The sequence below is a fragment of the Pseudopipra pipra genome, chromosome 9 (assembly GCF_036250125.1).
Source record: "Pseudopipra pipra isolate bDixPip1 chromosome 9, bDixPip1.hap1, whole genome shotgun sequence".
NCBI classification, from domain to species: domain Eukaryota; kingdom Metazoa; phylum Chordata; class Aves; order Passeriformes; family Pipridae; genus Pseudopipra; species Pseudopipra pipra.
The window spans coordinates 31,513,394-31,537,847 of NC_087557.1; the positions used below are offsets into that span (position 1 = coordinate 31,513,394).

General features: G+C 40.9%; 1 protein-coding gene across 2 annotated transcripts in view; it reads left to right on the forward strand.

Annotated features, from left to right (window-relative positions):
* The window catches only part of DNASE2B (deoxyribonuclease 2 beta), a 35,205-nt gene extending 22,683 nt beyond the window's left edge, over nt 1–12,522 (forward strand). For both annotated transcript variants that reach the window (XM_064663928.1, XM_064663927.1), the window contains exons 2-7: nt 819–971; nt 4,814–4,991; nt 6,257–6,338; nt 7,348–7,509; nt 9,034–9,231; nt 9,790–12,522. In XM_064663928.1, coding sequence (XP_064519998.1) covers nt 859–971; nt 4,814–4,991; nt 6,257–6,338; nt 7,348–7,509; nt 9,034–9,231; nt 9,790–10,145 — 1,089 coding nt within the window. In that variant the 5' untranslated portion in view covers nt 819–858 and the 3' untranslated portion in view covers nt 10,146–12,522. The remainder of the gene's footprint in view (nt 1–818; nt 972–4,813; nt 4,992–6,256; nt 6,339–7,347; nt 7,510–9,033; nt 9,232–9,789) is intronic.
* Nucleotides 12,523–24,454: the final 11,932 nt, after the last annotated feature.

Here is a 24,454-nt window from a genome sequence, read left to right on the forward strand (position 1 = left end):
CCAGAGCTCATTGCAATAGACTTTCTGAAATATCCCATACTTGATAGCAACATCTTTTAATGTAAATTAGCCCCTTTTAATGTAGGAATAACGAGGAAAGAACATTTTACACACCAAAATATAAATTGAAGCTTTTTATGCGTGAGTTGCTAAAAGATTATCAGATGTGAAATTGCTCAATTCATATGTTTGTTCCTCAATAATGCTAATCCACTTAAAAAATTAACTAATTGTAAGTAAACTAATTTGGCTTGGAGATCAGAGCATTTCTCTGACTGTCAGTCCCTACGAGCTCAGTCCCCACGGGTGACTGAAGGTCCCCACTGCTGGAGCCGGGACTGGGCAGGGCTCAGCACTGCGCCAGAAACTCTTTCTTCAGGCACGGTGCAAGGGCTGTGCTAACTACGAGGGCTGGGTGGAGAATAGTGGAATGGAAATTATTTTGGTTTGCTTGTCTGAACACCAAGTTTTTTTTTTCAGATAGTTGTAAAAAATTTATAGATCAGTCACGCAGCACTAAAAAAAAGGGTTTCTGCAGGTTGGTTTGGGTTTGTTTTAAGCAGAATACTATGAAGTTTATAAATAGTAAAAATACAAGTTTTGTCAAAACCATAACTTGACAACTGTCATTTTGTTGCCCAGAGAAATTGGGAGCAGATTCCAGCGGCTCCCAGGAGCCCTTGCCCCGCTGTCGCTGGCCGTCCTTGCTGTGGGAGCCCGACTTCCCATGCTGGCTCTGCCGTCCCGGGCAGCGCCCAGGGTGTGCTCGCTGCTCCGTGGGCAGGAGCCGACAGCTAACGCAGCACTTCTCCTTTTAGAGCCTACTCGGTGCTCGTCCTGCGCAGCCGAGAAACCAAAATGCCCGCAGGATCTGCATGGTGCCACCCTGCTGTGCTCTTGCTTCTCTCCTCTGTGCCCCTGTGGGCAGCTGAGATTTCCTGCAGGAATGAAGATGGGGAGATAGTCGACTGGTAAGTAAATACCGTGCCGGGGAGAAACTCTGGGTGAGTAAATAACACTTGAGACTAAGCCGCGGGAAGTGGGTGGGTCACTGAGAAGCAATGCAGGGCAATCACTAGTTCAGTCCTGTGAGTCTGCCTGTGAGTAGTGGCAGAATTTTGCACCGGGAAAACCAAGGTTAAGTTATTGAAATGTGATTTCATTTCTCTGAACCAACCACCGTCCCGCATTATGACTAACTGCAAAATAATCACCGTTTTACACAGCGTTCATGCCTCATGATCAAAGGCAGCATAACGTGTGTAGGGGTGCCAAGGCTGCGCTCGCCAGCGGCAGCCCCGGGGGCACCGGCCCGGCCCGGGCTCCGGCACAGGGCTCCCCTGGCACAGGGCTCCCCTGGCACAGGGCTCCCCTGGCACAGGGCTCACCTGGCACAGGGCTCCCCTGGCACAGCAGACTGAGCCGGGCGGGAGAGCCGCCCGCGTCCCGCCCTTGGCCTCGCAGCTCCGGCCTGAAGAGCAGCGGGGGGACTTGTCCCGTTGGTGCCGCGGCTGAGGGGGAGCGGAGGCTGAGCCGCCCGGGGGGGATGCGGTGGCTGCAGTGTGGCAAAGCCGCCTGTGCCCTGGGACTGAGGAGCAGGGGCCGCTCCCCGCCACCTTTAGCTGGTACCACCCCACTGCAGCAGCGAGCCCGACTTTGGGTATTAAATGATTAATTGGATTAATGGACTTGGAAGATGAAAGACACGAAGAACAATCGCATAATGCATATCCAGCTCAGGTTTAAAAAGTGAAATGAGGGCTCTTAAAAAAGAACACAGAAGCTTCCCGAAGATAAATATCAACCAATTTCAAAATAAAAGTGTTTTTCTCATGGAACAATGATTAGTTGGGATACAAGTGATAAAGAAGTAGGCCCATCCTTTCCCTTGCCCACAAAGCTAACTGCAGGGAAAGCAGGTGCTCCTCACTCAAGCAGGAGCACAAAGCTGGCTTTGCTCTGTATTGGTGTAGCATCAAATGCATGATGTCCATCCCTGTGACTTGTCACCCTTGCCAAGGCATTTCTGGATAACATGATTTATTTTTTCAAGAATCAGTCTTAGTTGGTGCAACTACCCAACAACTTAAAGGTATGAGATATTTCATTTTCATTTCTCCCCAAACTGCAATTATTCCTTGCAGAATGAATTTTTTGTGCTAAAGCTAAAAAAAAAAAAAAAAACAAACAAAACAAAAACACCAGACCAAAATCTAAACAAACAAAAAACCCCACATAAAACCACTTTTACCATCCATTTCTTCAATGAAGACAATTTTTATATCCATATTCTCTGAGAAATTCTTTGAAAGCTGTGGCTAGGAGTAATTCACCTGTGCCTCCATATGAATGCCAGTGACATGGGGCCTGTTCCAGGTGGGAACTTTGGCATCTGCACAGGCAAATTCCTGTTGTCATTGACAAATTTAGCAGGAAGGACAACGGGATTTCCTTTTCAATGTGCCCTGACGAAACGAAAGAGAAACTTGGCTGTCTGCCAGGATCATCCTAGTTTATTGAAAAGAAAGGATCAGCCTTTGGATTCTAGATTTGGTTGCTATGAAGCTGACAGAAGAAGCAGAACTGAAACTGCTAAGAACTTCCTCTTAACCAAAAGATGCCCCTTCAAACAAACAGCACTGCAGGTTCAATTTTCAGTTAGCATGAGCTTTATGTGAGTTCCTACTATCCAATGGTTTCATCCTGCAGTATTCCGTAATTACTCATTATTAGTATTCACACACCCTTTCATTTGCCAGTAAACTGGAAGAATCAGTTGCCTTATCTGACTTGATCCCATCTGTACTCCCAGCTGGGCTGGCAGCTCCTACCCCTATGCAGTGCCTCCCCCATGCTTTCGTTCCACGAAGGAGCTCATCCCACTCTCTTCACTGCACCTCACACAGAGGCTGCAGGAGCAAATGGCCACAGGTTTGGCTTTCTAAGGAGGGCTTAGAGTCTTTCCCTTATTCTTCCAAACTCACTGTATTCTGTGGGAAGTTTTCCCTGCAAATAAAAGTTTTCCCTGTGCTTTCTGAGAAGTGTTGAGTTGAGGACTGAAGCCACAGATCCCCATTGTTTGGGTTGGTTTTTTTTTCAGTAGGGAGGAGGGGAAGAAATGAAGATGTGATATAGAAGTAACGATATGATTTTTTGTTGTAAGCTGGTGTTCAGTCACAAGCAAACAATGTGACAATGCTAATCAGGTTTAAGCAGCTTCACTTTTCCTTGGTTCTTAGGAAAATAACTTTCACTCTCTTCCCACATATGCCTAAGTTCTTGAGAAATTTCCCATGCACAAATAGCAGTAAAGTTTTTAGACAACTTTAATTGCTAATATACTCAGCTGGCTTTCTAGAAAGAGCCAAAACATGTATCCACTGGGAATTGGCAAGCACTTTACTGATAGCTCAATGACTAGTGTTTCCGTAAGCATACCTGCTAAGGTGGATTTGTCAGATGCAAGGCTGTAAACACCTCCAAAGCATAAATATTCCACTACATTTCAAAGCAGTTTGGAAAGGCTTCATCTACTAATTCCTGGTTTAGCTTGTACTACTGTAACTACTGCTATTCCTCTCCTTTCCAAATCTTCATTTCAGATAAAGGGATTGTTGTGACACCTGCTGCACAGACAGGCACGGGCAGCTCTCCCCAGCCTTGTTACATGAATCACTTTCTTCTCTGCAATCTGTCATCAGAAGTTATTTCTCCTGGGGTACTTAAGGAACATCATTCAGTCAGTGGCAGCACAGGTGGATTACCAGGGTGACCAGTGGTGTGTGTTTTTCCTCTCCCTCTACATGTGCATTTCCCACAGATTAAATATCCTCTTCTAGCAGAACACTTTCCTGCCACTTCTTACCTGCATTTGGAGATGCCTTTTGTGACCAGCCTCAGACTGTAAATCATCTGGGCAAGGCTTATTCCTCCTGATATACTTGAAGGGTTAAGCACAGGCTGCATTTCTGGTGAATAGTATAGATTGAAAATAATGCCACCCAGTCCTTACTGTTGACGTAAATAACAAATTACTCAAGTGCAGCCCTTGAAGAAAGTGGCTGAATTAATTATATTGCAATTAATCCCATGGACTTGTGCAATGGGAAAACTTGTTTACTTTATCAGGGACCTTAGTATGAACTGAGCCATTTACTGACAATATTGAGTACTCTACAATTTTGAAAAGATTTGTGTTTCTGGCTAAAAGTTTGCAAATATCTAGTCTGCAACAGTTCAGCAGTGTGCAAGTCTCTTGGGAAAAGCAGGATTGGAACAACATTTTATCACTGTGCTTTATGCTTATTTAGTGATTGTGAAATGTATAAATGTAAGATAATGCATTCTTTATTTTAATACCTAATTTTATCTATTTAATATAAAGCCATATTTATATAAGTTGTTTGACCATGAGCACAGTAGACTGGGTTTGGGACCCGAGGCTCTCTACCAGAACCAGGAGCAATAGGGATTTGGTGGACACCAAACCAGGGCTACCTGAAATACTTTAGGGGTACCAACAGCAGTCTGGCCACAGCAACGGGAGTTTGGTGCTGAATCAGCCTCCCTTGGTTGCTAAGAAGCAGAACAAATTTATCTGCAGCAGGTATTGTGCTATCAAACTGCAGCTGGTTCCTGTGCTGGATCATTGCTTTGAGGCTGGGATGTCCACACTGCGTGCTGGTGGCACTGCTCCCCCTCCAGCCGAGGCAATCCTGGAGTTACCCTTCTCTTCCTCAGGTGGGAAGGAGACACTGCTTTACACATTCAGATAGGGTGGTGGTAAAAAAGTGATTGCTCTTCCCTGTTGCAGGTTTGCTCTTTACAAGTTACCAAAACATGCTAAAGGAGAGATTCCCATGCTGGGGCTGGAATACATGTACATGGATGCCCTGGCTCCACAGTGGCAGCTTGGTAAATACCTCATCAACACGACGCAGGGCGCTCTGGGACGAACACTGAAGCAGCTGTATGACACATATGAATCTAAGGCAAGTGACATTTAATTACTGTTAGTATGTTTACTTGCTATTACATGCAGATGAAATGAAACCACCCAAAATAAGCACGTGGAGGTATGGCCAGACCTGACTGCTCAGATCTACTAAAGCACATCAGGGGGAGCGCCTTGACAGTGGGCAGACTATTCGCAGTTTTGGCTACAATTAGAAATTATCCTCAAAATTCTAATTTCTAGTCAAGCTTTTCATGCACTTAAAGTACTGCCCGTCAAAAAAGAGTGTTGGTACATACTCCCTTTGGCTTCTTCTCTGCAATTCATGTTGAGCAATATCTGAAGCTGTGAACTGGCTTGGAACTCAGACCAGGGCCAGTGGTGACTGTTACAGACACTTGTCCTCAGCCCTCCTATGTGCATGTGTTTCCCCCCTCAAATCAAATCTGTATTTTTATCTTCTCCCTGAAATCACTGTGACTGCTCCAGCAGTGATATGCTACTGGTTGGCCTTTTTTTTTTTCCCCACAGGGAGACACCTCACATATATATATTCGTGTGAAGTAATTGTAAAATATCACAAGATCTGCCTATAGTTATTTTTTTACCATCTACATAGTATTGTTGAGAGTCTGGGTATGTCTGCATTTCTACTCTGGGTTAGTGGTGGGGTGTCATTAATTTATATGTAGAAGAGATTCCCAGAAGTCAGTCAAATACTGTCAGTCCAGAAAACTGTCCTGTTGCAGGTCTCACTGTAATTGTAATAAACTGTTTACAAACTCTTAGTACATTGGGAGGGGAAGCATGTCCCAACTCCTTTGAAGTTCTTTGTTCAGGGGAAATAAGGTGCGGCCACATGCAAATATTTTGCAAAAAAGCTTTAATTGCTTGCCTTTCTTGAGAACACTTGTCATGTCTATTTTTACTCAGCAAATGTTTTCACCGGATCTGATTGCTAAATCAGAGAGAGGCACAAAAAACAGAGAGGGGAACTTTTTTGCAAGCAAATGCCATAAACCCATGTAAACTGTCTTAGCAAGCATATTCAACCCTGTGAGAAAGGGCTACTGCAGTGATTGAGAAAACTTCCACTTCGTGTTAACCAGAGCCCTGATGCTGAGTCTTCAGGTTTATTTTACTGTAGCATCTGTGAAGACTGTGTCAGCTGAACTGGGAGCAGGATTAGGCTCGTGATGTTCACACAGAGGAGTCCTGAATTATTCTGTTTCCAGCAGATGTTCTCTTAAATGCCTTCCTTTTACTCAATGTCATGTTTCAGAAGTGTGTGTTTCCCTGCAGAGGAACACCATTGCCTATGCGATATACAACGATGAGATCCCTGAATCAGACTCCAAAGGGTGGAAAAGTGGACACACCAAAGGTACAGGGAGTGTCCCAACCTACTAGTTTCTCCTTTCCAAAGTTATGGATAGCATCTACTTGTCTGTTTGTCTACCTGCATAACTAAAATTCCTGCCTAAAGCAAAACTGGAGAATGATTTGCATGATGTGTGGTTTGTTGTATAGTTACATATGCTGCAGCTTCTGTTTTGGTTTTGGTATGCTTGTGCTGTGTGAAGGATCTTAGGGCTTTTGGACTCTTTGTTTCAAGAGTTGAAACTCATACAGATTCTTTTAGTGAGTACAAACCACGTTATCCTGTGCTTGATGGCAACAGCAGTACAAGATGTGAAGGGAAAGACACCCTGAACATATACCCCTCCAGACTCTCTGGGGTAAGAAACTGCTGCCAAGATCATGGTATGCAGTTACAGAAAAACAAGATTTAGATATAAACTTCAGTGGAGGTCTAAATGTTCCCTTGAGGAAGCAGATGGGGTTTGCCCAGCCTGTCTTGGGTATGACCACATTTTTCAGGGCTGTATTTTCAGGGTGCAGCAATGGGGACAGCTCAGGAGCCATGCTCCACCCTGGAGTAGCCTCCTGAGGGGGGAAGCGTAGCCCGTCTCTCTGCTGCTTACAATGGAAGAGAATTTGGTCTAGAAGAGAAGACACAATGTTGACAGAATCTATTTCCCCTTATCCAGTGAATATATGAAGGAAGGGAAAATAAGCAGTGGAGAGAGGGTCACAGTCAGAACTTTTGAAGACAAAATTTGAGCAGAGGAAGAGAGGTTTTGAAAAGATTTTTTTTTTTCAAATGAAACATGATGACAGTTTGAGTTAGTCTATGCAGGAAAGAATTGATGCAATTTTAATACAATATTAGTGTCTCCTATGATCCATTAATCTACTCTAGAACCAGTTTACTGTAGATATTAACATGTTGAAATGTGGTCTCCACAGCAGCAGAACCAAAGCAGGACACAGCTCTATTGTCTCAGGGCTTTTTCGTCCTTAATTCATTAGCAGTAACTTTTTTTTTACAGGATTTCTGCTCTTGGACAAATCACAAGGCTTCTGGGTAATTCACAGTGTGCCTCTGTTCCCTCCCATCCCTGAGGAAGGTTACGGGTATCCAGCTACTGGGGAGTCCTTTGGACAGACAGCCATCTGTATAACCTTCAAATATGACCAGTTCACTGAAATAGGTATGAAAAGCTTTGCCCTAAGAAAGCCTTTGTCCCACCACAGCTCTCTGATTGCTTTCCTTGAGGCTTCACCTCAAAAATTCATTGTTCTTGACCTTTGTTGTCAGATTGGGAAACAAATGGGGCCTGGAGAGAGCATTCTTGGTTTCAGTTATGTTTATCCAATGATTTCCTGCGTGAATGTGGGAAATTCACTCTTCCACTCTGTTTCCTTCTCCCCATGGGGATTATTAGGATAATAATAGTCACAAGTGCTTATCAAGGGTAAATTAGTCTGTGTATACGAAGTGCTTTGGAAACATAAAGTAGGATGATTAATAATTTTTAACAGTAATAGCTCATTCAGCTACAATCACCTGCAGTTCTAAAAATGTAAGGCAAGTACAGCTTGAGCTGAAGTAGTAGCCTTGACTCATCAGAAATATGAAGTATGGAATAAATATCACCTAGAATTTCCCCAGTATTTTTTGCCACAAAAATCACCAATACTGAATATATAAAAAAACCCCAAAAAACCCAACAAAATATATACCTGTAAGATTCAGAACTATCTGACAGTGATAACTGGTACTGGAATCCTGCAAAGAACTGTCAAAAGGCATTACAAGAAGTCACGTTGGCATGCTCCTTACCTCTTTTCACACTGTTTTTTCACTGTTTTCTCAGTTACAAACCTCAAATCATATTAATGAAGCACACATGCTGTGCAAATTGCCAGGGTGGCCACACCTTAGAGCAATCTAAACCAGGTTCCTGTTTGTGGAAACACATCTGTGCACGTGTTTAGGGAAAGAGGACAAGAAAATGAGATGCATACACTAGTGCTTTTCCTGCCTCATCCTCCCAGCTTCTGATAATCTGTGGTTCAGGGATTTCCTGAGCCAGAAAGACTGGAATGTTCCTGATGGACTGGTCTTCCCTGAACTCATCTAATGAGCCCATTTGTTTCCTAGCTCTTCATGGTATCCATGGCAAGGACTTCTACAGTTAAGCTGAGCAGTGTTCAGAAAAGTGAATTTCTTCTGGAAATTCAATCCAGATGCTGAAACTCAAGTTCTGTTCTCCCTAAAACCAAACTAGACCCTTGGGCAGCTCTTCTGTTTGCATTTGGCTTGGCAGCTGTAACTGACTGGAAACCACTTCTGTAAATACAGACAGGTTTGGATTTACACATGCTGTCTGAGTGCTGTGTGGCTGCACAGAGGCTTGAAGATGAGCAGGGGTGGAAGTGGCAGTGGACCAAGACCACCAGTTAACAGTTCTAATAATGAGGCGTGAGTGGAAAAACCTGAGCGTGCTCTCCCAGCCAGTCTATGTGCTGCAGAGCCACCTGGAATACAAAGCAATTACGCATATTTTTGGTTGGTAGAATAAGATACTTTAATGCCAAACTCATCCAGAGGTAGGCTGGGAAGATTAAGAAGGACTTACGTTTCCTTTCCAAGGCAGAACTTTGCTCTCTTGATTGCTTTGCTTTAGCCCATTTTAATTCTGCTTATGTTCATTTCTGTGGGTTTTTCTCAGACCAACAGATGTTGAGTTACAATCCCGGAATCTACAGTTGTTCCATCCCTAACATCTTCCAAGCTGATCTCCCAAATCTGCAGAAGCTCTGTGCAAAGTCCAGGCTGCCTGTGGTCCCCTTGCGCCACCTCACCAAGCTCCAGTCAGCTCATGGGGAAACCTTTCTCCACTTTGCAAAGTCACACTCATTCATAGATGGTAAGGGAACCTGTTGCTCTATGTATCACACATTCTCAATTAATTCTTAATATATTAATTAATATATTCTTTGACATTTAGTATTGTCTTTGAGGGAAAAAAAAAGTTCAGCTTCACAAATGAATGAAACAGAGAGCAAGGAGTGGTGTCCCATCTTAATATTCTCTCAGCCCCACAAAGCAAAAAGCTGTCTGGTCCATCCTAAGTTGTTCAATAATGATATTTTCAGAAAATTTATTTCCTGTTATTGAACGATAACAACAAAGAAGAAATATGGGGCTTGAATCATCTGGGGTCTTTTTGTTATCAAGAAGATTTGCAATTTTTTTGTCCTTTCCTTTTTTTCCTGCTGGTTGTTTGTAACAGGTTTTCTAGAAGGAGAAAAATTAGAAATGAACTTCTGAAACCAAAGTCAAAATAAGGGGAAGGGGCAAAATCCCCTCTGGTTGACTTTATGCATTGCAATGAAACGAGTGTAGTCTAGATGATGCTTTTCAGTCTGTTTTTAAATGAAGGAATCTGAAAGATTAATTTCTCACACCCTGTGTTATTCCACAGATATCTATGTGGCCTGGATAGCTCAGGAACTGAAGACTGATTTGTTGGCTGAATCCTGGCAGCGTTCTGGCCAAAAACTTTACTCGAATTGCTCTCTCGATTACCACGTCTACAACATAAACCTAATAGGGATGCCATTGAATTCCACCTTTCATTCCATTAATGATCATTCCAAATGGGCTGTTTCAAGGAAATACGAAGATCAGTGGACCTGCATCGGAGACTTAAACCGTGCTGCCGAGCAAGCTTGGAGAAGTGGTGGGTTCATCTGTACCCAGAATGAGCACATCTACAGTGCCTTCAGGCACCTGATAATCCACTACGAAAGCTGCACTGCTGCTTCCACAGGGATATAACAGACCATTCCTCCCAACCAGCACAGCCCTTAGTACATAGAAAGTGTGTGAAATATCTGCCTTAAAACCTATTTCCTCTGTGAAAAACGGCCCTGTGAGTTGCCAGGTGTGCTAGATTCATCACCTTGTTGGCTATAAAAGCAGGTGGTGTGCAGGTAAATTATGGCTGGTTTGCTCTGGTGTGGGACCCAGAGGCTCTGCGTGTGCTGGGCTGTGCTCTGCTCTCTGCTGGCTCCTCACCATCCGTGCTGGGATGGGATGGGATAGGATGGGACCCTGTGGCACAAGGCTGCACCAAAGCACATCACTGTGGGTGCCCTGCATGGGAACCCCTAGAGCAACTTGTGAGTTGGGGCTGCACATGGGATGGGAAGGACAACAGAAACCTCTCTCCTGAGCTGGGTTGTCAGGAATGGGCAGTCGGCAAGGGACAAGTACTCCAAAATACCTCAAAATCACCCCATATTTCAGGTGCTTTTGAGATAAATCACAGCATTTCTGCTCAGTTTGGGCTGAATCTCTTAAAGTGCTGATTAAATCCAGATGGGGAGATGAGTAGATCTGTGGACAGGAAGGCTTCATTTTTACGTGATTCATTTTTAGAGAATAAATGAGCTTTAAAGCATCTTTAAATCATCTCTATAACCAATAGCTTGGGAGTATTTCTAGTGCTTTTATTCATGTACAGCAATCTTATAAACAAATAAACATGTTCAAAATTTGAATAAGCAAAATAAGAGAAAAAAACAGTCTGTTGACAGTCTCCCTCTTCCATCTATATAGTTATTTGTGGTTTGTTACAATCTATATAGCTGCCAAGGGAAAAATGGAGACAATTAGGAAAAAAAATAAAGAAAAGGGAAGAAAATATTTGAAGGAAGATGTTATTTAATCTACCTTTTCACATTACAACAAATGTGACTGTTAATTTTCAATATCTCCATTCTCAGGCTTAGGACCTGAAGTTTGCATGGAGTTGCTGTAAAGACAAGGCTAATTTGGAAAATCCTGATACTCTTGGGTTCAGATTTCAGAATTGTATCTGCATTAATATGTTCCTAAATATATTTATAGGGTTCTATCTCACTCGTAATTTTTTTTCCTGAATTGCTGATATAAACTCCAATCTGAAGAGTTGTCTGTCCCACTAATATTTCTGTTTTGCTGTGTTCCTAGTTCCTACCACTGGTTCTCCACAAGTGTCTTAAAAGGAATTAGACAGAAAGAAATGCCCCACAACCGCAAGAGGTTGTCAAATAATGTATCAAGCCTTCATAATGAAGGGAACTGTGGAAGAATAGATTTCAAAATTAGCCAGTCTGGATCAAAGGCAAACCCGAGTTTCATAGCTCAGTGAAAATAGTGTAGATAGCTTAGATATCCTGCACAAAATGTTTTTTTTTACTTTTCTCTGCCTATGACATAACATTTGATAAATAATTTGCTTGGTAATGCTTTTTCTCTGATGCTTGTGAAATTGTTTAACATATACACCTTTCATTCTTTTGCTAGCTAGGGTTGAGCAACATCTTTTGTGGCAGCAAATATTGCCAGTGACACAGAACACTGCGCCGTGGGATGGTAGGGCATCACTCAGATAAGCCAAGATAGAATTAATCTCTCTTGCCCATCTTTTCATGGCAGACACTAACCTGACCTGCCTGTCTGAGCTCTGGCATCTTGCCCGTGGGTTTGTGTACCCATGATCTCAGTGTACAGGGCTGGTGAGAAACCCTCCACTGGAGACAGTGCTGGTGAGGCTCCCCGTGGTGCCTCAGAGAGCACCTGCACCTGTGGCACAACCTGTAATTATGGTATTTTCAAATGCTCAGCCACAGCATCTGGATTCACAGAGTTGGATAGCAAAGAGTCTCTGTCCCACAGGTTGTCAGAGAAGTGTTGCCACAGCCCTGCTTCCCAGGCTACGTGTCACCAGTCTGTCACTTGACTTTAAGTGCTGATTGCTGTTCTTAATTATTTGATCAATTGATAGCTGGCATAAGGCTAGACTACTTAAGCATTTACTAGACTAACTTAAGCATTCCTCTTTCAGTATACCCAGGAGTGGTTGCCTCCATTTTATACCTGAGGAGGTATAAAGTGCAGTAGGAAGGTGCAGAAAAACAGCTGTACCATACAGCAGTACAAGCACCTCAATATACAGACTCATTTCAGTGGTGTGGCAATAAACAGGCTGCAGATCTGGTTCTCTCATGTTTTAGCTGTAAACAGCTTTAATTCAGTTTTGCTATTGTTGTGTAACTTCAGTATTTGCATATCATAGTATTTCTGCTGCACACCTTATGAAACATGGGCAGGCTCTTTGTTTCCCAAAAGAGACTGATAATCAACAAAATAAACCAAATAGATTTTTAAAGGGTTTGTAACTCAAAGGCTTTCTGTGCAAATGCAAGACCGTAAGCCACTTACTCAACCTCATATGCCCTCACAGCACGCGCTGTGATCAATCATTAGTGTGAAATACTTTTTGCCTATTTTATATGCATATATGTATGTATTCATAAAGTTTTTAAATTTAAAATACGCTGTTCTATTTTAAAATGCCAAACACTCAAGAAATACCTGCCTGTCCCAGTGATTCTGTGTTGCCTCTGCTGCCCACCATGACCCTTTTGATGGGCAGGCTGGTTGCTGCAGAAGGGGACATGTGGCACAGCCCCTCTGCAATTTCAGGGGGATGTGCTCAGCAAAACTGACCCTGCAGAAGGGCACAAGCTCTGGACCCTGGCCTGGAGAAGGAATAAAGCTGCTCTCTTGTCTGCCAACCTGGAGTACCTTCTCAGCATGCAGGTATGGCTGTTCTGACCCTTGGGCTCCGTTCTAGTTAGACTAAATGAGAACATTTATTATACATGAAAATTGTTTGCCAAGGGAGTAGGAGAGGCCAAAAGAAAACATTATTAATCCACTAAACATTACTGTACTGCAGCCAAGTTTGTAACAAACACAACAGTAGGGATCATTGTTTGGTATAAATTGCCTTGTAATCATTTCCACAAGCTGAGGCTCAGTCCCAGCACGCCTGACACGCTTGTGGGGTGCAGGAAATGCAGATACAGTCTCCTGAAATACATGCCTGCCATTTGCATCTCCTGCCCTCACCACTGCTACTGCCACCCCAGAGCAAGGGCAGGACTGCTCAAAAAGCTGTGATGATTTTTCTGTAAACCCCTGTATCCCTGAGGATGCTTCTCTAACACTGGTAACTGTGGGTCATAGGGCAGTGGTTTGCTGTGTTGGAAAGTGCAATTTTATACAGACAATGCAAGAGGTCAACAGATTTGACATTGAAGAAAAGCTAAACATAAAAAAAAAAGTGAAGGCTTAAATATTTAAACTGTGTGAGGTTTAATTCCAGCTGGGCAATTACAATAAACTGGAACACAGGCAGAGGCATTGCAGCCTGAGCCCACTTCACAGAGCAGCCTTTGTGATGGAATTGCTTCTGGTGTCTCCACAATGATTGAACATACCCTGCTCTCTCATTACGGGAGTGATGAACAATGTAGCTGCCCGCCAGCAAGTCAAAAGAAGCTTTGGGAAAAATTTCTCTGAGTTTTCCCTTCTCCAAGGCATGCTAACTTAGCCTGGTGCTTGGACTTGTCACAGGGGTCCACAGGCGTCCTTCTGAACCAAAGCAAAGTCTGCTTCAAAGTGTGCATGATGGCACTTTAAAGTACAGCAGTCCTGCACAAATCAGGTTTTGATCATTTGATCATCAGGAGGTTTTGATCATTTCACTGTCAGTAACACCCAGTATTCCAGCTGTCCTTACAAACCACACACACTGCTCCCCTCTTGGCACGTTTTGTGCAGTTTTCTGCTCTCAAAAAAACCCCCCCAAAACCGGGAAGTTTCCAGTAGACACATCTAATGTAAGTGCCTGCGTCAAACAGGGCTTCCTCAGCTTCCCTGCAGCTTGAATGGAGAAGGTTATTTTTACAAAGACATATGGGCCTCTCATCCCTCTTTTGTTTAAATGTACACAGTCCTGGCTTCTGACAGTAGTGAAATGCTCAATAACATCATTGTGAGAAACGTTTTTAATGTATCAAACCATCCTTGGCATTATTAGCATAGTCACATAATTATCCATGGAGAAACTTACACCCATATGTTAACGCCCATAAAGTATTGTGTGAATCTCTTTTATACCTTTATTTTCAGTTTCTGGGAAAGATACATCACTGGGTACTTAATGTAGCAATTGCTTCAGAAGGTGTAAGCTGCCTATGCCCGCGGTGAAATGGTCGGGAGGCAGAGTAGTGCTGGCAGCGTCATCTGAAAGCTCAGTAAGCCACAGTCTAACTGTGCTCAGAATGTGATGCAAGAATATGATGCACCTCTTTAATTTCACAAGAGATTTCTTAAAAAGACGGGAATTTAAAAACGAGAACGAACAGAAACTGATGGTAGGCTAAGTGTGAAAAAACACCTTGTAGGGAACAAATTCTTCATAGTACAAGGCAGAGAGCCTGATCTGAAATTCCAAGCTGGGATAGCAATATCAGTGTTTTCTAGATATCCTGATACCCTGAGTATCTTAGCCGTATCTGACACTTTTGTATTTAGACTGGATATACCAGATTAAAGATCTAATCTGCTGAATTTTCTCATAATCCTTACAAATTTGGCATGAAGGCAGTAAAAGAAGTTGTGTGTGAACCCAGAAATCGGTTGTAGCACTTTCAGATCTTGGCCTCAGACAGCATAATCTAACTTTTTAATGCAGACCCATTGTATGCTTATCTTTAGGGGTTTTAAATTATTTATCCCAGTATTACAAATATGCTATTCTGTGCATACGTGATATGTTCATTCTACTAAAACTGTTAAATACAAAACATTAGGACATGAGAAATATATCTCACTTTTTATAAATAGCTGTGTTACACTTTTACTCAAGTGATTTTAGTAAATCCTTTTGATTTTATTTTTTTCATTTGCCTTTGCTTGACATTTCTTCCCAAGGTGTCTGGTGACTATTCTGATTCTTCTGTAAGAGAGATAAAAGTAAGGAACATTCTTCCCCTCCTTTGATCACTTTGCAGCTTGGGAACTGCAAACCCATACTCAAATATTCAGAGCTTACAGGAGCAGAGCATAATATTTAATGTTGCATGCTAGAGTAAAGGCAATTGCTACAAATGGTTCACTGTAGTACAGTAGTTCTAGCATTGCCTAATTTATTAATCATAGAAATGTTGCATGCAAATTAGCCACAGAGTTGTGCATCATAATACAGTAATCCAAAAATCTGTCTTCACATGTATTAATGCTCGTAAATTATGGATATCACACTACAGCATTACACAGTTTCCCCATTACATTCCAAAACTTGCCGAAAGCTTACTAAAAGCCATGTTACCGAGTGTTTTCTTTTTGTTCCTTACTTCTGGCTTTCTAAAGTGTGAGAGTATTTAGCTGCAGGGCATTTTTGTGTCTTCCTTTTCCCAGGGTTCCTTTTTGGGCTAACATTCCGCCAGCCAAACATCAAGATTTCTCTTGCTATAGTGCAGTTTAAAAACATATTTTTGCTCTGGTATGAGTATGGTCAGCACCACTGTCCTCCCCTGCTCTGAAAGCTGCTCCATTTCACGTCCTGACCTTGTAAATCCTAGGCACTCTGCAAGGGAAATCTGCATCTTTTCCTCTCTTGCTTTCTTAATGCTCCAAATATTTCTTTTAGGAAAGTCAAGGTGAGAATAAAGGAACTGATAATGTTGCATGGAATATTTTGCAAAAAAAGACCATGAAAGAATTTCTGCACAGCAAATAGGGATAATCTGTGCAGTTGTATCCCCAGCCACTCACCAACTTGCCCTCCTCTTACTGTCAAAAGATGAGAAGAAACAGAGAAATGGGAGCAAAGAGAGTTTGCAGGAAAAAGGGAGAAGAAGGAATAAGACAACTGAAGGTGAGCAAGACAGAGAGAGCAAGGGAAGAGCAGAAGGAGCGTTAGGATTGTCAACACCAAGGAGGTCAGAGACCTTGGGTGTGATGACAGATAAACATTAGGAGTTAGCTATGCAAAAATCCAGTTTACAGGATATTTAATTTACTATGATAGATACTTAACATTTATCCATTTTACAGATACAGTCTCCACAGGCTACACCACAGAGATAAAAATGAAAGGCATAAACTGAAGTGACTTAGCCAAGCAGTACAAAAACACAAACCAAACCAACACCCGAGAGGAAGTTGCTGCATCTCTGTTACCAAACTACGAGAGGTGAGGTAAGGCAAAGTCAAAAGCATTAAATAGATAAAAGTAGGTGAGAGAAATTCATAAGCTAAGTTAACCAGTTTGAACCACACGTATTTGAATAAGATGCTAAACCACTCTTTTAGAAGAAGGAAACTACGATTAAGGTTTAAAGCCAATACAACAATACAGTAAAAACAAGAGATGCAAAACATTCATAGGAGTAACTGTGGATCATTTCATTACAGCTGGTGATGCTGAAGTGAGCTGCATTCATTCTTGTAGTATTGAGAGAACTGCAGGCAAAAAAAGTAATACAAATACAAAAGAAAATAAACAGAAAATACACAGACATAAGAAGACTGATGCCTTTAACACTTTGCTTTGGGTATTGTTATTACAGATATATTTACAACATATGGTCTGTTATTGTCAGGTTAAAAATCAAGTTTTATTTAGAAACCTCCCAAGCTTTGTGTTTTCTTCAGTATCATCTCTGATCCTACTTTGCTCTCCAGCACTAAACAAACTACCACTGGTCTAATATAGTAGTTTCTCACTGCACTTAGTGTCAAAATCATTAAGTATTCCCAGGTATTACTTACTGTCACTTGGCTCATGGTGGCTGTTTTGTCACCTCCCGGTCTTGAGTCCCACAGAGGAGTAATGGCATTATAGAAACTGTAGCTCTATAAAAAGTGTCATGTTAATATCAGAGGAGGAGCTAGCCATAAGGGGTTGGCTTCACAAATGTAAATATTTAATAATTTATTTAGCAACATGGCTTTTCTTTTTCCCCCAGGCAAAAACTTTAATAAAGGAATAGGTCTGCTGCAACAAAGGAAATAACAGCAAAAACAGGGACAAGGACACATCCTAACCCCACTAATATCAGCAGGAATTTGCCTTCATCTTCAGTGGGAACAGAACTTCAAAGACATGGGAATCACCTATAAAACCTGAAGGGTAAAATCTGAACCTTCCATAGTCTATGACACAAACTCTGTTTAGAGGGTGATAGCATAGTCCCGACACGATGAAAATGTCCCTAGCAGGAGTTGCACTCCTTGGCCTGACCACAGCCTTGTCCCCAGCACTGCCAGGGTGGCTGTTAGAACAGACCTCAGAGAGGTCTCATGCACAGGCAGCTTCTTTGAGAGAACTTCTCTGAGGCAGGACTACACAGGAGCTGGCCAGAGATGAACTTCCTTTTGGTGGACACTGTCTCTCTTTGTTCATGGCTATACTTTCAGTGCCCAAGTCAGGAAGAAGTGATATCCCCACCTTTAGGAGTATATTTTTTTGCATCTCAGTAACTTAAGATACTCTTTCAAGGCCTGTCTCTGGCAGAATGAAGGCTGAAAGCTCTATCTCCTCAGTCCTACTTTGTGTTGTTAGAACTGAGGAAGATGGGCTGTGTGGATATAAAGACTCTTTTCTTCTCTAGGGAGATTTAAGATCTCCCTAGGGGACTAAGAACATCTTCTGGGTGCACACTGCTTTCTAAGTGCTGTGAATGTGGGAAAGCCAGGAGGAGGGAACTCATTCCTGAGTACCTCTGCAGGTCTTGTTTTGGTACTGGCACCATACAGCAAAGTAGAAATTAAAAGAGCAGAGATACCATTCTTCTGCTAACAGCAGAATTAGTTTCCCTCTCTTTCCTTTGGATGACTCCTTATGCTTCTGTTGCTGGGAGCACACAATGCAACACGGTGTCAAGTCACTGCACGTGTGTAATGTACAACCTGGAGAGGTTGTTACACCCTTGATGAGTGAGTTTATCTGTTCCTCATGGTACTATTTTAGCTTTGTGAGAAAAAGTACCCCTCTGTCCTTCATTATTCCTTGGTCACCAAAATCAGTCTGACAACACAGACTCTTTCAAATAAACCAAATTCCAAAGAATGGTGGGTGTTTCAGGAAAACAGTCCATGGCAGTGTGTACCCTAACTAAGGCCTCTCCACTGATTTCAAATTCTATTTCAGATGTTTCATGTGGCATCTACACCACCAAACCATTGCAGGCTGTATCAAGAAAGCAATGGCAAACACTTTCAGAAAAGCACCTTTACAATAACTATGTTTAACATATGCTAGTATGTCTGTGTACTGTACAGCAGTGATTTTCAGTCTCTGGGTGTAAAGACATTAGTGTAAGATTAGTAAGTTACCTTTAATAAAGCCACAAATATGACTATGAAATAGAAGTTCATGCATATTTTCCATACATTTAATTTCTTAAGGAAGCCTGTGCCTCTACTGGAAAATTATAGGGAAATTTCAAAACCTTTGCTCTTTGCAAGTTAGACCCACGTTGTATGCCAAAATATACAGTTGGGTTTTTTTGAGAGAGCTAGCATTGCTCAGGGCCCTGCCGGTACAGAGGACTTGAGATTTCAATACTTCTTTTAAAATAAAATGCAGTATTTCTTTAATGCTAAATTCCTTTGGATTCCAGCGTCCTCACTGTTAACAATCAGCACATTTACAATCAAAGAAGTGAGGAGTGAAGCATGTGGTTTGGCTGCTTTCAAAATCATATGCTTTGAAAATGCTATTTGAATTTGTGGGTTTAGCTTGGTAATCCAACTGAACTGACCGTCAGCTAGACAGATAGGACAGTAAAGGTGAAACACAGTATCGCAGATAAGAAACTAATCTGTATTTCATGGTTCCCATCTGTGGGTATATGAGCCCAGCTCTTTGTGGGATCAAGTGACACTTAAACATAGCACTATTGAGCACAACTGGTTTGATTATCTTTGTTAAACTGGTGTGGTAAAGGCAAAGTGAAACCGAGTGGCTTCGTGGCCCTCACCACTTACACCGTAAGCACAGTGTCCTCCCTAGGCAAGGGCAGTTCCAAGGGCTAACAGCATCTGAAGTAAGTCCAGTGTAAATTAAATGTAGTGTTGCGTAAAGCATGACAATAAGGTCAACAGAGTAAAAATTAGAAGAGCTAAACTTTAGATAAATTTATGAATGCACTGTACAAATTAATACATATTTGTGCAAAGTATTCGGGAGAAGAGAAATATATTTCCTCTGAAAGGATGTAGGTGTGGCTGCAGTGTACCAAGGAGATTAAAAAAAAATCCTGTTGCTGTGTTCTTGTTGTGTTTGAAGTAATAATTAGACTTTGGCGTCAAGTTTGAATGATAACTATTACTTTCTTCACACAGATTTTCTAAGCTTGAGAGACCAGTTTTCAAAAGCTCTTTAGCAAAGTTATTATGTTGCAAGCATTACTCCGACAGAAGAAACTGTAAAAGGATGATCAGAAATAGTCAGGGTGAGTCCTGGTTTTTCAGTACCTTCTCAGGATTTGGCTTCAAAAAGGAAAGTCAGCTTTTCTGACAGTAATCTTTCATAATTAGAAATGAAAATTATGCAGTTGGCAAGTTCTCAACAGCCTTGGAAATTGGACCTAATACATTCAAAGGCACAAGCCTTTAAATGTAAAGTCTACATATTTCACATGTAGACACTGTTAGCTAATGTTCTCAATTAGAATGCATGCTTTTGTTCTTAAAGAAAACCACCCATGCTATTTCTTTTACTGCTGATACAGGTTTGTATCTGTTAATGCTTTGAATTTTCTGATTTGGATACTCCCAGAGGGAGTACTTTCAACTCCCATAGCACTGTGTCCCAGATAGCATTACAGTAAGTCTTGCATATGGCTGTATGAACATACTACTTATGAAAAGAAGCTTACACCTGAAGAACTCTAGTACTGTGAAATAAAGTATTCAAAAGTGAGGAAGTATAGAACTACATTTGCCTGTACAACTTTGATTTGGCCTGTGTATGACTATCCTTTACAACTGGACCATCTTTTTTTTTTGTGTACAAAATCTGCAGCTTTCTCAGATAATATGTAGAGGGTTTGCTGGCTTTTAATCCTTTATATTAAGTGTGTAGTCTTCTGGTTTTATTTATTGCTCATTATCCAGCTCCATCCCAGAACTTAATTCTGTGACAGAAATTTGATACGTCTAGCTGAAAGAACAAGTGAGAACAAAACTTTAAATACCAGCCTCAGCCTGGATAAAAGCCTGGAAACTTATACATTTAGTTGTTAAAAAAAAAAATCTGGAATGACATGCTAATAATCCTTGACAGAGGCGTGCGAAGAGACTACAATCATCTGAGCAGTATATTCTACTTAAGCTTTAAAAAAAGTACAACAGAACTTGCTATTGATAAATAACTTGTGTGCAGGATCCAGAGCAGTTTTGTTGGTATCTCCAGCAACGCCATCACTCCATCTCTCAATGACTTTGTGGTTGGCATCATATCCACAATATCAGCCTTGCAGGTTGTGTAACAAGCTAATGATGCCACCCTTAAGGAAAAACATGGAGGTGCTTGTAGGATGACAAGGTTCCACCACACAAATACAGTAAGAAATAATTGAGATTAGGTGAGGCTGCAGTCAAACATGAAACATTAAAATACTGTTTACAAACAAACATAGAACCAATTAAACTGAATTTATGTAAACTACTTAATTAGCAGATTAGAAAGCCTGATGTTACATGTGTGATCTTCTAGTCTGACTTCCGGTATAATGGAGAGCAGATTTTCCTGAACTCATTCCTGTCTGAACTAGATTGTATCATTTTGAAGGAGAAACATGCATGTTGATATAAATATCAACAGAAAAGTTACCATAATTCTTGGTAACTCTCTCAATGATTAATTAGAGGTAACGATAAATTAAGGTTGCAGGTCTGGGATCTTTGTCTCCTAGAGCTAAGGCATGGATTTTTAAACGGATGTTTACAACACAAAATGGTACATAAAGGGCCCCTATTAACCTTCTATTTGATGAGCTAAATAGATGGAACTCTTTGAGCCCCACATTAGAAGGAGAGTATCTCTCAATCGTGTCTCATCTCTATCCTATGAAATCCTTCTAATTTTTCATCACTTTATTTGAATTTAGGACCCAAACCCCATTTACAACATTCCACTTTTCCTTGCATTGGTGCCAGATACAGATGAAAGTATGAATCTCTCTATTCTTTCTCAATATTTACTTGCTTGGGCAATCAAGAGTTGGCTTCCCTGTTCTAGTCACCACATCAGAGAATAGCAATTGGGGTCTATTAGTCTCCAGTTGCTTTTCAGAGACTTTGCTTCCCAGCAGAAGACTCCCTAAGAGATTTGCTGGGCCCTTGTTCTTTCTAGAACATATGTTCTGCTTATTTATTTGTATAAAGCAAAAATGCTTTCACACAAATTTTGTAGGAGAATAAGGCACAAAGGGATGTATCAGAGTTACCATGAAGTATTTGTGAAGAAAGAAACTGAGGACAGATCTCCTGAATCCCATATTGGCACTACAGTACTGCACATTTCCATGGGAGACTGAATTGCAAAGGCCATGGCCAGATGCATTGTCAGCTGATGGATACAATCCCAGTACTGGATTGAATGCTGTAATTTCTTTCCAGATGTATTTAAAACTATTCTGGTTCAATAAGAAAGCAGAGCTTGAAGCCTAACTCTCTCCTGCCAAAGGTAACCATGCCATACCTTCTCTTTCATAAATAATCCCACACAAATTTAGGAAATAAAGTATTTTCCCAAACAGGAGAAAAATATGATCAATTTGGAAATATAAACAAAAGAAATATTTTAGCTAATCAGTTTAGCTAATTCTTCCTTGTCAATTTGTACAGTTACTTTTACTGAAATGGTGCTTTTGATTCTGTCCTCTGTCTCCTACTGCAGAGAACAAAGATTGTCTTCAGCATCACTCTGTGTTGGGTAAAGCACCAAACTGGTTGAACCATGCAGACCAAGTAAAAGAGATCCTGTGATAAAAGGTCTAACTTAAGAGCAGATTTCACTATGAGTTTAATTTCTTTGTTCAATCAAACCCTGTGCACCAGACAGGATTGGCTCTGACAAGCTCCTACAGAAAAATGATCCCAAAGAGACTGAAATCTAGGCCACAGCTACGAATAATTCTTCGGAAGCTCTCTGGATTTCCTGGAGGGCAAGGTGTGGCTCTGTGTGTGGGAGGTAAACGCTGGTGTTCTTCTGTTAGTAGTAATTAGGTGCAGCTTGAGTTTCATTAATAAGAGCTACATATGCATGCTGGAAAAAAAGTTTATCTGACACTGGGATTATATGTTACTAGCTAAATGCCTTACGTTGTGTGTTATCTTTGCTATTTTGTGATTAGCACTTAAAAATGTCCATAATATTTTATCAGCACATAAGAAAAAAAGTTCTTTTACTGAGAGTTTATAATATAAAAGAGAAAGAAATCTCCTGGTAAATCTCCACGTTATCCTACCAGTCTGTCTAACATTTTAGAACCACTTCTTGCGTTAGCATTTGTTTTTATTAGCTTTAGTCATTTTGCTTTTGATGTTGTTCATAATTACTGACAAATGCAAAAATAGTCTTTCCAGAAATTTACCATGAACACCCAGCACTGAAATACCAGTCTTAAAGATTTGATAAACCAGTAAAGAAACAGAATCTTATTGGGGAAAAGGGCTGGGTAGCCTTAAATAGAAGAGATTCTGCAATTCTAGTGACTATTCATCAAAATCTAGTGATGCAAACAGGAAAAAAACCAAACCTGTAATGTAGCTAAAAATGCCTGTTAAATTATTTTAAAAGTCCATTCGTTGCAATGTTCAATCCCATACCATCTGAATATTATGGCAGTTATTCTAAAATTCTTATAAAACACTTGAAAGGGTTTTTTACTCCATTTTGAGGTTTCATAGCATCACAGGTTTTCAGACCAGAAGAAAGCACCATGAGTCTCCAGCCTGACCTTTTGCAGGGTACAGGTGGCAATTAGATCAAGTGATATATACAGCATTTCTGGTGGAGATAGAACACTTCCTTTGGAAAACCAATCCACCTTCTTGATTTGAAGATTTCAAGTGGCAAGAAATACTTCCCAGGCCTATCAATTTATTTTTTTTCCATGGCTTAGTTAGTCCAAGGGGTTCTCTCTATGTTTTGGTTTTGTTTTGTAATCAAAAAATGGCTCAGCTTTCAAACACTACATCTTTTAAAAGATTTGTCTTCTAAACTGAAGATTTCTATGATTATTCTCTTTATTTATGTAATTCAAGATGAGTTAGTGCTTATGTAGTTCATTGATGGGCTCGAGATTAAGGTTTTGAAGCCCCTGTAAGAAGGGTTTCTAGATCACAAAGCAACCATAGACTGGTTAACCAGGTTCTCAGTTTTTGTCTCGGTATCAGGCCATGCTGCTCCACCAGCCAACCCCTACTGCTACAGTGCTCTCCACGTGGATCCACATGGATGGCATTGCTGTGTGTTCTTACTTGCTTTTCTCTATTGCTGCTTTTCATAGTGCAGCCCTCCATCACATAGCTAAACTACGGTTTTCTTTCCTAGCAATATTAGCCTGCACTTAGCTATACTAAAATACACATTGTTCAAGGTAGCTCACCTTTCCAAAGATGTACTAGTACCGTGGACTAATTCCTTATCACTGAAATGTGTTAAAATATTTAAGCAATATATTTTGCTTATTCTTGATAACATATATGTTGATACCACGAAGTTAAGAGTGATCTGCAAGGGGAACAACAGTTTCACTTGACACCTTTTACTTTGTAACAAAATAGTTATACTTTTTTAGTACCTTTAGTAGCACAGGCAAATTGTGTTGCATTAATTTTGATCAAGGAGAAAATTCTTATATATTTGGGGGCAACCTGCATGCAGAAAAAGAAACAAAATTATTTGCTATACCAAGTTCTATTTATTTCATCAAAATTATTCCACTACTGTACAAATATGTCTTAATGTAAAGTAATAGAAATTTAATAAATAAAATGAAAACACAAAGTAGCATATTCTGAAAAATATCTGGCTAGAAATGAGTCATACTCTAATCCTGGATAAACTCCTTCTTTTTCCCTACGTGAAGGAATGTTTTACTAAGGCTGCTCAAGCTATTTTTTTCGCCATCAGCAGAGAGATACAAGCCACTTCCTACAAAGAGAACCACACCCCTCAAGAAACACAAATTTTTCTGCATACCCAAATCATTGATGAAATGTTGCCATTG